At 48.2% G+C, this 15000-nt stretch overlaps 1 protein-coding gene across 1 annotated transcript in view; it reads left to right on the top strand.

The window, feature by feature from the left end:
* Window positions 1-14027: 14027 nt before the first annotated feature.
* LOC137631494 (cilia- and flagella-associated protein 251-like) overlaps window positions 14028-15000 on the top strand; it is a 23206-nt gene continuing 22233 nt past the window's right edge. The window contains exon 1 of the mRNA XM_068363257.1: window positions 14028-14192. Coding sequence (XP_068219358.1) covers window positions 14028-14192 — 165 coding nt within the window. The remainder of the gene's footprint in view (window positions 14193-15000) is intronic.

The following is a 15000-nucleotide window of genomic DNA, read 5'->3' as shown; positions in this document are numbered from 1 at the left end:
AATGGCATCGTTGGATATAATTTTCCTCATGGGACCGTTGTTCTAAATTGTGTCTTCGTTTTTACCATCAGAATTAGCTCGTCTAATTCTCGGTAAGACATTTGTGTATGTATTTTTATTTAGTGCTGATAGGATATTCAGGAAATTACATTATTTTAATAGACCTACCTTTGGAGGTCCTCTTAGTCTTACTTCAAAGGCCAGGCAAACGTCTAAGTTGGAAAGGAATCATAAATTTAGATACGCTTCATATCCCTTGATACATTTGGTACAAAGATATTATTGTGGACTGGTACTGTTTGGCTTCATTGTTGTAATGGAACCAATAAGATATGTCAGCCAAAGGGTCTCTCTACGTGTCTTGACAGATGGGTTTTATTATAGCAATGGACGGGGAAAGCTTAACTAATCAAAAACAGCTTTTGGGGTGTATGTATGATAGCGGCCACCTATATGTATTATATATTATGGCTATCTTTGAATACGGCATTGTCAGGGGGCCGTTAGCCCCCCTGTTAGGTAAGTAGGTAAGTTCATGGCTTGTAGGTTGGGGAGGGGGTAGTTTAGTGTAGTTGATGTACATTTTTAATGAACACGTGAGGAACTGGCCTCTGATATGCAAAGGGTGCAAAAAGCTTTTCCTAATTTCACCGAATTCGACTTCATTACAATTATACCAGTTTAATTGAGTGTGCAGTAGGGAACGAAGTGGTCAAACTGGTAGTTCTGTTTGTTTGCTGTTGAAATGAAGGTAAAATTTGGTTAAATTCCGTTAATTGATACAGAAAAACATATATTTTCTGTTCGAAATGTTCTCCTGTTCGTAACAATGATTTTACCAGAAAATATTCATAATTAGTATTTTTACATTTTTAACAGTTAAAAATATGAAATGATTCCGAAGGACTTAGAGAGTGGTGCATGCCGGGAGAAGAGCTGCTCTTAACTGGAACTTTGACAAGATTGAAATTTATAAATTTACATTTAAGACCACTGCCATATTTGGAACATCAAAATAACATTTATTTATATAGATTATTAGTGTGATTTTGTTTTTGTTTTAATGAATCTGACCTTGGTTACTATAAAAAAGGATTAGTGACAGAGATAAAGGACTCCCTTGAAAACAACTATAGACATTTAGGATTTTTGTTTAAGGAAACAACTAGCAAGATATAGGAATGGTGTTCAACTTAACTACACCCACCTAACCTAATATAGGATGTTGGCCGGGATTCTCTTTATTTACTCACCATAACCATAGAAAGCTGAATTGAAACTGTTTTATTATAGCATAGTACAACATTAGAATGTTGGAAGTAACATAATTGAATATCTCTCTCTATAAACCTCTGTTTTGAACCCCATAATCTATAGTTGGCAGTTACTAGTAACTTAGATACAGGAAGTCCTCAACTTACAAATATTCAACACAAACATAAATCAAATGAAAAATAATAAAGATAAGCTAAGGAAATACTGTAGTAAAACAATATCTAATCATTTAATAGAGTAAGCAAAACAACATTTGTAATAACTTGATATCAATTTCGTATGAAAAACGGCTTTTTGGTGACTTTTGTAGCTGGAAATCATAGGCAATGGATTCAGGTTAGGTCTTCCCTAGACCAAAATATTACAAAATTCGATTTGCAAACAGCTTCTTGGAACCAAATAAACTTGTAAAGTGAGGACCTTCTGTACTTTTATTTTGTCATAAATTCCCTTCATTCTTACCTTTTTATATTTAACCAAGTTTTGTTTTTTGTTCACCAGAGCTCATAAAATTGTAATAGTACAGTAAGTTTTTCTGTCCCTAATTTTGTTTTTCTTATTTTCTGTATTACAGTATTAGTATTGGTAGACCTTTTCAATCTCCAATAAGAGATGATTTTATTGTCACATGACTTTTTCTTGGCTATTCCTATATGCACATCTGTTAAGCCTTGTTTTGTCTCCTACGCTGACAGATTGAGTCAGTTCTACTTTGATGCTCATTTAGAGAATATATCTTAAATGGCTACTAACAAAGTATTGGCCATTTCCCCATTTGAGTGAATAAAAGTTATTACTGTTGTGTTCATTGCTATTTTGAACTGTTAAAATGACTTTAATCTTGAACAGTACTTTTCATTAACCTAGGAAATAGATCTGAGAAACTAGGTTTCAGAAGGGGAGCCGGTTGGGAAGTATTCAGAGGGATTATGACTTTTTTGGGGGTAAGTTAAGTATATGGAGATCTAAGGAGGTTTACAGAGGGTGATGTATTCCCTCTGGCAGGTAAGGATATGAGTCCTAGGTTAAGTTAGGTGGAAATGCTTGGGTTAGGTCATAACCTTGGGTTTGATTCCCTTTCAAAGTATGGTTTTTCAGTCTTAACATCTACAATTTTAAAATGTCTATGATTTGAAAAATACGAATTCTCACCAAATATTTACCTACGGCAACAAAGTAGGAAGATTATGTTTTACCCCCTGTTTGTGTGTGTTTTTGTTAGTTTGTGAACAGCTTCCTGGCCTCAATATTAATTGTAGAATTAAGAAACTTGCAGGGATTAATTGTTGTGTAAAAAGCTGGAAATTGTTAAATTTTGGAAGATCAAGGTCAAGGTCATAGTCAAGCAAAATGTCCAATTCACATAATCGGCCATGACTTTGGACATTGTTGTCACAGAGACTTCAAACTTGGTTCATATTTGAGTGTATGAAAATCCACGCCAATTGATACATGTCAAGGTTAAGGTCATGCTAAAAGTCAAATTCCGGTCATCAGCCATACGGCCAAAATTTTAATTGTAAAGTAACGAAACTTGCAGGGATTTTAAACTTATGTAAAGAACTGCAAATGATTAAATTTTGGAAGGTCGAAGGTCAAGGTCACGGATGAGCAAAACATCCTGTAACAGTCCAAAGGGTTGAGAAATAAGCTGCTCTAGTGGAGGTCTGCGCTGTACTGAGTGCCCCTCTAGTTTCATAAGAATTGTAAAAATATTTGTTCCGTAACTGGTATACAAAACACGCTATTTATTAGGGGTTGTACTTTCGGCGTAGGGTTAACTACCTACACCGCTAGTTAGCGGGGGTACGTGTCGGGTAGCTTGCTACCACTCCCGTTCACACACCTGTGATTTAGTCCCTTTTGCTTGTGGCTCGGATCGAGAGCGGTTGTTTCCTCTCTCCCTCCTCGCCTATTCTGGACTGCCATTAATTTTTGTCTTTTAACTTACTTTTTCTTATACAGTACTGTACAGTACATGTATATATATGAAAACATTCTTTATGTTTATGTATTTATATGTGTATAGAAATGTGATAAGTTTCCTTTTCAGTGTTTGTGCTGTGTGTGTGATACATATACGACAACAACACTTGCGTAGATTAGCAAGGCCAGCACAGTTCCACTTCGTGGGGAATGACCTCTCCCTCTCTGGGCCATCGGTCTTCCCGTCGGCATATAACCATTAACTCGGCCTCCGCAGGGGAATCGTCATGTCCTGGACCCTCTTCCTATAACTATTGTCTTCGCCTTTTCCTTTTTCCTACGGGAAACATGGATTTCTGAGGGAAGGGAATGTGGCCTCTCAAAGATTGACTATAGTGTTTCTCTTCTCGAGGTCGTTCACTTTTACAACAACAGTGTACTATTTGGGAAGCTCCTTTCCCGTGCGCGGGTTAGGTTGCTCTTCCAATTGTTTGTCTCAATTATTTTTAGTGAAATTATAATTGTATTTTAACTTTTCAGCTTTTCTCCGTGGGGAACACTTCCCTTCGGAGGATCAGTGGTTCTCACTATTAGTGAATATTCCTAGCTGATTTAAATAATTGTAATTCTGTTTTTATTCCAGTTACTCCGCTCCCCCCTTCTCCCGTGGATGTCGACTGGGGAAGGAAGGGCGCAATACTTAATTTTATGTTGTTCCCTCGGGGTTCTCTTCGGAGTTCCTCCCTAGGGAATTTGTTAAATAATTAATTTTATTGTCGGCGCAATACTTATTTTATGTTGTTCCCTTGGGGTTCCTCTTCAGAGTTCCTCCCTAGGGAATTTCTGTTAATAATTAATTGTTCCGTAACTGAAATACAAACCACGCTATTTACATGGGGTAATTACTTCGGTGTAGCTGATTGACGAGCCATAAGAATTTTAACGAGGGTTTACTACCCCTCCGCTAGTTAGCGTGGGGTAGGGAGGGGTAGCCTGCTACCCCTCCCCCTCACACACACCGGTGAAAGGTTCACTTTACTTTTGGCTCGGATGGCGATCGGAAGTCTCCGCTCCCATCCTCACTTGACGGCCATTATTGTTTTCTCTTTTTAACTTACCTTTTCTTATACTTAATATATTTAAACATTATTGATTTTTATATACTGTATATTGGTTCCGTAACCGAAATACCAACCACGCTATTTACATAGGGTATTACTTACGGCGTAGCTGAAATGGCGAGCCATTAGATTTTTAACAAGGGTTAACTACCCCCGCGCTAGTTAGCAGGGGGTAGGGGAGGGGTAGCTAGCTATCCCTCCCCCCTCACACACTGGTGAACTGACTCACTTCGCTTTTGGCTCGGACGACGAACGGATGTATCTGTTCACGTCCTCGCATGGCAGCCATTTATTGTTTTGTCTTTATTTAATTACTTACTTTTCTTGTACTCATATATACTGTATATGTAAACATATTTTTATGTTTATGTATATATTTGAGTATAGAAATCAGTAAGTTTCCTTTTCAGTGTTCATGCTGCGTGTGTGTGTACGATATCATCGTGTAGCCGCCGGCATTCGGGCCACTACAATGTAATTTCATGGACCGCGATCTCTCCCTTGGTCCTTCGGTCGGCTCCTTCCACGGGCGCCGTGGGGAGTCGTCATCGCTGGACTTATTATTTTGTTTCTCCGCTCTCCTCTTTTCCTACGGGGAAGGTGGTGTTCAGCGTAGGAACGCGAGAGTGTAGTTTGACTACGGTCTCTCTCTCTCTCTCTGGAGGTCGTTCACCCTTTTACTACGTTTTCTACACACTACGATAGCTCCTCCTTTTGGGTGGAGTTGCTACGCAGTACTTTTTATCTCCATTATATTTTTATTATAAAATCTAATTGTAATTGTTAACTTTTCAGCTTTTTAGAACGATTCCCTTCGGGGTGTTTCGTTCTTACTTTTAGTGAACATTCTTTAATGAATTGCATAATTTTAACTGTTATAATTCTGTTTTTGTTACTGTTCTCGCCCTTCCCCCTTCCCGTGAGTGTAGGTGGGGTTGAGGGCTCTTTTCTGTTATGTAATTCTTGTTTGTTCCGTAACCGAAATACAAACCACGCTATTTACAAAGGGTTATTACTTTTAGCGTAGCTGAAATGGCGAGCCATTAGAATTTAACGAGGGTGTATTACCCCCGCGCTAGTTAGCGGGGGGGGGTAGGGGAGTGGTAGCTAGCTACCCCTCCTCCCCCTCACACACACGTGAATACTCACTTTAACTTTTGGCTCGGACTGTGACAGACATCTCTGTCTTGGTCCTCGCTTGGCAGCCATTGTCTGTTTTGTCTTTACTTAATCGCTTACTTTTCTTTTACTCAATATATATGTAAACATGTTTTCATGTTTGTATATATATTTGAGTATAGAAATAAGTAAGTTTCCTTTTCAGATGTGTGTGTGTAGTGTACGATATCTACGTGGAGGCCTCGGCAGTTAGGCCACCACAGCGTATTTTATGGGTGGCGATCGAGTTTGACTTATGTCTTTCTCTCTCTCTCTCTCTTGAGGTCGTTCACCCTTTTACTACGTGTTACTACACCCTTGTAGCCTAGCTTCCTTTCCGTGTGGGGGGTTGCTACGTCGTACGTTTGTATCAATTAGTTATGAATCTAATTGTAGTTGTTTTTTGTTTTTTTTCAGCTTGTAGAACGATTCCTTTCGTGGTTTTCGTTCTTTCTTTAGTGTTCATTCATTTTTTAAATTACATAATTACATTGTTACATAATTATAATTGTTATAATTCTGTTTTGGTTACAGCTCTCCTTCCGCGAGTGTAAGTGGTTGTGAGGGCACGTGCCTGTTGTGTAATTCTTGTTCCTTTCCCTCGGGATTCCTCTTCGGAGCCTTACCGGGGGAATGAATGTGTACTAATATTATTTGTTTTATTTTTTTACAGTTACCGATCTAGTTCGTTTCTGTAATATAGCAACGGTGTGAGCTGTCTGGTTGAGTCCTGGGGATTCGGCTGCTGCTGACTTCCCCCTTGTATTTTCGTCAGGGGCGTGTCTTCTTCTACTGGTAGTACTCCCGTGTCGACGGACAGCTCTTCAGTTCATTTTAGAACAGTCAGGAGGCTTGCCTCCTTGGGCGGATAACTTTCCTTCCGAGGGAAGTTTTTCCTGTCCAGGCTTGAGTTTTTCCCCTTTTGGGGGGTTCTTCTCTTGCCTTTTTTTCGTGCGACTATGCTCTTGGTGCTGAGCGGTCGCACCTGCAGTTTCGCTCAAGGGGCTGGGCAACTGCAGGAGCTCCTCTTCGGAGGATTGCTCCTTTTAGGTCACTGGCTGACCAGTCTCTTCCACGAAGTGTTTCTCTTTCGTTCGCGAGAGAGTACACTCATAGAGACTCCTCTTCGGAGGTTTCTTCTGTTGCTGTTGCTGTTGGCCTCCCTCGCCGTAAGGCCCTCCGTCCGCCTCGTCGTAAGGGCCTCTCATCTCCCTATAAGGGTGCTTGAGGCGCCCTTTTGGATCTCCGTTTGCAGCCTACAACTCCTTTTTTCTCGATCTTCCGCCTTGGTGCAGATGGACAGCAGTCTGATCTCGTCTTCCGACGGGCAACGGTCTTCCCGACGGACAACGGTCTGCCCGACGGACAGCGGTCTTCCGACGGACATCAGTCTCCCGGCGGACAACGATCCCTTCGGGGCAAAGGGTTGTCCCCACGGGGGTTCTTCCCTTGCAGTCAGGGTTTCCCTGCGCGCCCTTCTGCTCATCAGCGCTCTCCTGTTCGTCAGCGCTTTCAAGATGATCTTCCCTGCGGTTCCTGTTACGTGCCCTGTGCGCCCACGTTCGCCCTCGCAATCTAGAACTTCTGTTCAGGTCGGGGTCAAGGACTCTTCTTCTTTGCGCAGGCTTCCACGCGTAGCCTTCTGCTCGTCAGCGATCATCAGCTCGTCAGCGATCATCAGCTCGCCAGCGATCATCAGCTCGCCAGCGATCATCAGCTCGCCAGCGATCATCAGCTCGTCAGCGATCATCAGCTCGCCAGCGATCTCCGGATCGCCCACGTGTGTTACAGCTGGCACGCCAACGTTCTCCAACACTTCTGAAGGCTCATGGTTCGCCAGCTACTAGCTCACCTGCGCATGCTGATCGCCATCGCACGACCCTCAACTGCGGATGCTGATCGCCATCGCGCGACCCTCAACTGCGGATGCTGATCGCCATCGCGCGACCCTCAACTGCGGATGCTGATCGCCATCGCGCGACCCTCAACTGCGGATGCTGATCACCATCGCACCCTTTCACGCGATCATTCACCTGCGCATGCTGCTCGCCATCGCACAACCCTGCACGATCGCCCGCTTATGCATGCTGCTCCTCATCGCACAACCCTGAACGATCGCCCTCCTGCGGATGCTGATCATCATTGCACCCTTTCACGCGATCTTTCACCTGCGCATGCTGCTCGCCATCGCACAACCCTGCACGATCGCCCGCTTACGCATGCTGCTCCTCATCGCACAACCCTGAACGATCGCCCTCCTGCGGATGCTGATCACCATCGCACCCTTTCACGCGATCATTCACCTGCGCATGCTGCTCGCCATCGCACAACCCTGCACGATTGCCCGCTTACGCATGCTGCTCCTCATCGCACAACCCTGAACGATCGCCCTCCTGCGGATGCTGATCACCATCGCACCCTTTCACGCGATCATTCACCTGCGCATGCTGCTCGCCATCGCACAACCCTGCACGATTGCCCGCTTACGCATGCTGCTCCTCATCGCACAACCCTGAACGCTCGCCCTCTTGCGGATGCTGATCACCATCGCACCCTATCACGCTACTGTATCATTCACCTACACATGCTGCTCGCCATCGCTTACCATCACGCGGTCATTATCGCCAGCGATCTTCTTCACCTACGCGGCAGCACGATCCCTCGCCGTCACGCCATCGCTTGCGTTCGTCGCCTCGGACACGTGTTCATTTACCTGCCCACCCTCACGCCCACTCGCCTGCGCGCCCGCGCGATCGCTCGCCTGCGCGACCGCTCGCCCGCGCGATCGCTCGCCCGTGCGACCGCTCGCCCGCGCGACCGCTCGCCTGTGCGCCCGCGCGACCGTTCGCCCTCGCGCGACCATAGTTCGCGGCGAATTCCACAGCCGGTGGTAGCAGCAGGGACGCGTGCTCCTAGACGGCACTCGGGATCACCTCCATCCAAGCACAGGTTGGTAGTGCAGGACGAAGACAGGTCAGTACAGCATTCTTCCCCACCTTCTTTTCAGGCAGGTACCGTCGGGTCCACTCCAAAGGATCGCCCGATCCCTTTCACCTTAGCGAGGATTTCGGACTCTGTGTCCTTGGAGCAGCAGACATGGTTTGGTCCGCTGGCACGGGCGTTAATGAGGGTTATGAAACCAGCACTCGCCGGCCAGGGTAACAAACCAGCGGCTGTCTCTCCTACGCTGAAGAGAAAGAGAGGAGTGGACTTCGTGGTGACTTCCCCCAGGGCGAAGTTGGTTCCCAAGAGGTCGGTCTCGAGGGTCCCCTCTCCTGCACGAGTACTCTCTCCTTCTCCCGCCCTGGAAGGATTTTTGGCGGGGGGTCTTTCCGTTCAAGATTTCTCCATCGGACAAGGGGTGACTGCTTACCTCTTCCTCTGGGAGCTTACCAGGTTCTTTCCCTCCTCGGTTACGGCCCGAGGTTTGGTTCAAGGAAGCTACAGGAAGATCAAGGGTACTTTCCTCCTCTCGAGCTCAGACACCTTGGCCTTTCGTCGTTAAGTATCTACTTGCGGACAAGCTCGATGTTGTACCATCTGGACGCGCTGACTGAAGGCTTCCTTCGGGTGTCTCATCTGTGGAGGTCGACGACCTCAGACACCCTTCCATCCTTGAGAAGAGTTTTTGTCTGTGCCCAAGGACAGAGACTTAGACAGCTGCTGTGCGGAGTAAATCGACTTCCGGTTTCACTCCTCCAAGGCGCTTTCTTCCAGACTCTGCAGGGCTCCAGCGCCCTTTTCTTTCAACCACGTCGGCCTAAGTTATCGGCTACGACAACTGGGACAAGGTGTCCAATTGCAGTTTCCTCTTGTCAGGAACAGATGGCACGGGAGACTCCCCCGGGGGGGGCATAGTCCTAAAAGGAGTTCACGAAATCTAGGATTGCAGGTTTTTTCGCTGGGAGGATGCTTAAGGTTACTCATCCGAATGACAGCTTTCCGATGCCCATTCCCGCACAATCTCTGTGAGTAGCCAAGGATATCGCGCCTGCCGTCTCTGTCAGCGAATTCAGTGTCTCTGAACCTCTATGCCATAGCGTCAGCAGAGTTGCCCGGTTGGGCAGAATGATCCATACCTTAGGCGAAGGTCTTCCTTAGGATCATCGACGGCTTCACCCCCGGCCCCCTCAGTCGATCCTTTCTTGTAAGGAAGGATCTGAGAGGGGATGTCCATAGTCGACCTCTCAGCCCTGATCAAGTTTGTCGAACAAACTTCGGCCAGCGTAGACCAGCAGAATCGATCAGACTGGTAACGAGGCGACAGGACTCCTTTAACCCTGGATCGGAAGGACGGGTACTTTCAGTTTCCATTCCATCCATCTTCCAGGGTGCTCGTCGAATTCAGCCTAGACTGCAAGTATTCCTGCTTATGATGCAGTGTGGCTATCCCGCCGTGGCATAGCAGGTTTGTTTCCCCAGAGAACTCTCCCTGCCTTCCTCTTGGCCGCTCAGGTGCAGGCTTCCGCCTCCTCTGCTGTTTGGAGGGCTGGTCAACTCCGGTAGGCTCGGGTTTCGACCTTCTTCAGCGCCGGGACAAGCTTCCGGATGCTGACCATGAGTGTGGGCTCATGGTATTTTGCTTGGAGCCTTCTCTTCCTCTGCCTCAACATCTGGAGTATCTGGCCATGATATTGAGTCAACCGCCTTACCACATTGGAAACCCCGCTTCTCGTCCGTCCAGCGAGGTTAAGCAACGTCGGTACTTGGATGGGTGACCACCTGGGGACGCCAGATTCTGTTACCGCATCCTCCGAGCCTTCCTTTCGGTTGACTGTGGCAAGACTGAGGAGAGTCGCAGTACCTGTTCTCAGTCAAGCAGAGCTTTCAGCCCTACCTTGGAACGTTTCCTAGTTCTTCTTTCCTCATTGACCCGTCTATAGTCCGAACGGTCGCCCCAGGATAAGTTCCATGTGGGGCGATCCAAGTTCCGGTGGCTTCAGGCAATGTTTAACCGGACTCCCTGGCCCTATGGGACCAGCGGAACTATTAAACCTGCAATGGGTGTTGACCTATGGAGCCTCTTGATGGTAGTGGATATTCTCGTCCTTTCCCCACATTCTTGATGCGGTTCTCGGACTCGTCAAAGGAAAGGGGGGGGGGGGGGCATGTTCCGGTCCAGGCCTATGGTCAAGACCTGAAGGATACCTCTCCATCATTCAGGCAGGCTTAAGGGCCTTAGTCTGGCCCCTCTTCAGATCCTACAGCTCCTGCCAAGTTGCCCCGTTGCGCGTCGACTTCATTCTAACCAGCAGGGGACGCATTTTCACACCTTCACATCTTGCAGTAGAGATACCGGGATGATTGAGATTCTCTCAATTCCACCATCGGCTCTCTCATTCCAGGCAGGGGAATGTTTCTCTCAGACTATCCGAGCAGAGCCTCATAGAGAGAGTGTACCTAGGGGTCTTTGACCTTGGGTAACCAGCAAGTGCTGGTCTGGGGGACCTGATCGCGACACCTTGGAACCTCAAGCTTCCACTAGTCTTCCCCCCAGTCTCAGACCCCGAGACTCTGGCAAGATGCATTCCGGTGATGGTGGGACAACTTCGACGCCTGCGTCTTCCCTCCTTTTTGTCTGCGGACAATGGGTCTCAACAAAACCAGGTTGTCTGTCAACCTTTCAATGGGAGAGCTCCACTGGGACTATGCGCAGAACGGTTTCTGGACCCTCTGCTTCCCCTGACGGAACTCCCGGAAGAGCTTCTCCCACGGCGTAGACTACTCAAGCAACCACACTGCGACATCTCTCCCGAACCGGGGCGTCGCTTCGGCTTCATGCCTGGAGACACTACGCTTCCTCCTCTAGAAGAGACAACCCGCTACAGTCGCGGTACGGAGGTCGCGTCATCTGCGATAGTCATCCACAGGGGTCTCCCAGGCAAAGTGAAGAGTCTAAGGTGGTGGGTGCCGTGGGAGATATACCTCTTCCCGTGAGGCCTCTTCTCCAGCAATAACGGTCTTATTGCCTTTCGGCGGGAGGAAACTCCTTTCCGCTCTCGGCAATGAAGCCTGTCGCTCAGCCTTTCCCTGACCTTCAGGCTTAAAGGAATAACTTTTTCCTGCCCGCTGGATCTATCCTCGCTCATGCGAAGCTACGATCGTCCCTGCCCTAGTCGGAGGAAGACCTCCAACTTGGAGCATGGCTCGGACTTTTAGTCCTTTAAGAGATCTTCTCAAGACCCTTTTACGACAGGCCTCGGATTGTATTCCGCCTTGGGTCTTCTGCTCACTCTGGCCACGGCCAGTGTGTAAGCAATCTTCTTGGTCTCTTACTACTCCCCCCCTTTCTAAGGAAGAGGGGAAGGCAACATTCAGGCTCGCTCCTGAGTTGTTGGCTAGACTCAGAATCTGAGGGTCCCGACCCTTCGGTCCGATTCATTCAAGATTTCGAGTCTCCATTCTGTGTGTGATGTCCCAAGACCTTCTCTTTCTTGCCAGTAAGGAATCGAGAGGTTAGCGCTGGGAACAGCTGCAGTTTGGCCTCAGTTGCAGCCGATTTGGGAACACAAGGAGGACATGGGGGGAGAGTCACCAGTATACCTCTTCAGCCCGGACTCAAGGACATTCATCTCGACCTGTCTTCAGACCCTCCCCCGTCACGTCGCCCTACAGCACGATGTTGGATACATCGCAACGTCCCTCGCCTTCGAGTAATACTACTCTGTGACGCAGGTGCTACAAGCTGGAGTCTGGAAGCGTCTGATGACCTTCGCAGCCCGCTTCCTGCAGGGCGTGACCCACAGGAGTCTCGATACGTTTTCTATCGCTCTGTGGTGGCTACACAACAGCTGGTCTAACCTCAGGCTCCTTTTTGGACAGGTAGCAGAAGGTTGAGGGCATTGTTATCAGGTTTTAGTCTGCATGAACGAAAGAAGTATGTCTGGCTCTTACTTCTTTCTTCATCATCCCCTCTACGGGGAAGCAGCATCCTGGTCTCTGCATAGCTGACCTCGAACCTCTGCAGGTAAACCATGCTTCCTTGTGTTCCGAGTATTGAGTCAATACTGTCGCGTCCCCCATACCCTGACGAGGTGGTATTGGGAACGTCCTAACCCAGAGTTCCTTCTGGAACTCCAGGTCAACTGCCTAAGACGGGTCACACTTCTTCCTTCACACACAAGCTTACGTAGGCCACATGGTTCCTTGCGGAGCAAGGAACTTGTGAGGTGCAGGGACTCCTTTTCTCGAGTGCAACTCACTCGGATTCTGAGTCCCCGGGTAAAGCCAAAGCCAGTATGGCTGGGGACTTTCCACCCTTCCTAAGGGATAAGTCACCCTTTGTAAATAGCGTGGTTTGTATTTCGGTTACGGAACAAATGACAAATTCGAAGATAATTTGTATTTTTCCTAACCATACAAACCTTAGCTATTTACACATATTTGCCCGCCAGCCCTGTCCCCCAAGACAAGTCCTACCTCTAAGTGAAAGTGAGTATTCACGTGTGTGTGAGGGGGAGGAGGGGTAGCTAGCTACCACTCCCCTACCCCCCCGCTAACTAGCGTGGGGGTAATACACCCTCGTTAAATTCTAATGGCTCGCCATTTCAGCTACGCTAAAAGTAATAACCCTTTGTAAATAGCTAAGGTTTGTATGGTTAGGAAAAATACAAATTATCTTCGAATTTGTCATGTTCTTTTCCCTCGGGTTTCCTCTTCTTAATCTTCCCGGGGAATGAATGTTAACTAATTACTTTTTATTTTCACAGTTAACGATCTGTTTTCCGTTTGCCTAATGTGATAACGAAGCAGAGCTGTCTTGTTGGGACTCGGGGAGTCGGCTGTTGCTGCCTCCTCTATAGGACTTCGTCAGGGGCGTGTCTCCTTCTCCTGGAAGTTTTCCCGAGACAACCGACAGCTCTTCAGTTCATCTTAGAACTCTCAGGAGGTTCGCCACCTTGGGTGGGTAACTTACCTTCCGAGGGAGGTTCCCTGCCCAGGTTTGAGTTACTTTCCCTTTCGGGGGAAACTTCTCTTACCATTAATAATTATGATATGTTCCTGGTCCTCCAGCGGTTTTGCTCTTGGTGCTGAGCGACCGCTTTTGTAACCTTGCTCAAGGGGCTGAGAGGTTACATTCTTGGACCGTAGTTTTTGTGCGACTATGCTCTTGGTGCTGAGCGGTCTCAACTGCAGCTACGCTCAAGGGGCTGAGCAGCTGCAGGAGCGCCTCTTCGGAGGTTGGCTCCTAGGTCACTGGCTGACCCTTCGGCCCTATGGGGTCCATCTTCAGTCTCTTCTACGAAGTATTCCTCTCTCGTTCGCGAGAGAGGACATTCATAGAGACTCCTCTTCGGAGGACTCCTTCTGCTGTTGTTGCTGAAGGCTCAGTCCCCTTCGGGGGCAGCTGAGCCCTACGGTCTCTCCTGCGAGTGTTTCTTCCCCGGGGGGGAAAGTTCACCACAGAGACTCCTCTTCGGAGGTCTCCTGCTGTTGTTGCTGAGGGCTCAGTCCCCTTCGGGGGCAGCTGATGCCACGGTCTCTCCTGCAAGTGCTTCTCCCCCTTAGGGGAGTTTACTCCAGAGACTCCTCTTCGGAGGTCTGATGATGGTGCTCCTGCCTGTGGTCGTCTTCATCTTCACCTTCCCCGCAGAGGATCCTCCTGCCAGACCTTCTCCTGGACGCAGATGCGCAGTGGGCGCTAACGTACTGTACCTCGTTTCCAACGAGCACCGGTCCCTTCGGGGCAAAAGGGCTTACTCCACAATGTGGGTAAGTCCCTTAAGTGTCAGTTGTTCCGTAACCGAAATACAAACCACGCTATTTACAAAGGGTATTACTTTTAGCACAGCTGAAATGACGAGCCAATAGTTTTTAACGAGGGTTAATTACCCCCGCGCTAGTTAGCGGGGGGTGGGGAAGGGTAGCTTGCTACCCCTCCCCCCTCCACACACCGGTGACTTGCTTCACTTCACTTTTGGCTCGGCGGTGATCAGACGTGTCTGCTCATCGCCTTCGTGACAGCCTGTAATTTTCTGCTTTTTCTTTTCAGCGTGTGTGTTTGGTTGGAAGTTGACCTTCAGTTATTTTCTTCACTATGCGTACATGCCCTGGAGTTGCCGGCCGTCCTTGTGGGACTTTCATGTCGGACGTTATTACGGATCCACACACCCTCTGCCCTCAATGTCGGGGCCGACGGTGCGACCAGGATAACATGTGCCGTGAGTGCAGGGAGTGGTCTGCCTCCCAGTGGGAGAGGTTTGGCCGTCGGCGTAAGAAGAAGTCCAAGAGAGACCGTTCTCCTCCGGGGTTAGCCTTGAAGGAGGAAGGTTCTCGGGACTCTTCTTCCGCCGCCCAAACCTCCTCCGAAGCTCCCCCTCGTCCGCCTCCTAAGGAGAGTCGTCCGAGTGGGAGCGCAAGCCCTTGTTCTGTTTCCCTACCTTCGGTGGGGGAGAGGGCGTCGCCTCCCATAGCGAGGCGGTTCCCCCTCCTCCTCCGGGGGAGGTTATTGATAATAATGCCTTATCCAGTGATGATCTTTTACAGATTTGGTCGTCCCTGGGGCTTAAGGGCTTGCCCT

Source organism: Palaemon carinicauda, chromosome 3 (genome assembly GCF_036898095.1).
Source record: "Palaemon carinicauda isolate YSFRI2023 chromosome 3, ASM3689809v2, whole genome shotgun sequence".
Taxonomy (NCBI): domain Eukaryota; kingdom Metazoa; phylum Arthropoda; class Malacostraca; order Decapoda; family Palaemonidae; genus Palaemon; species Palaemon carinicauda.
Note: the sequence above shows the minus strand (reverse complement) of the source record. Positions and strands in the feature narration are given on the sequence as shown.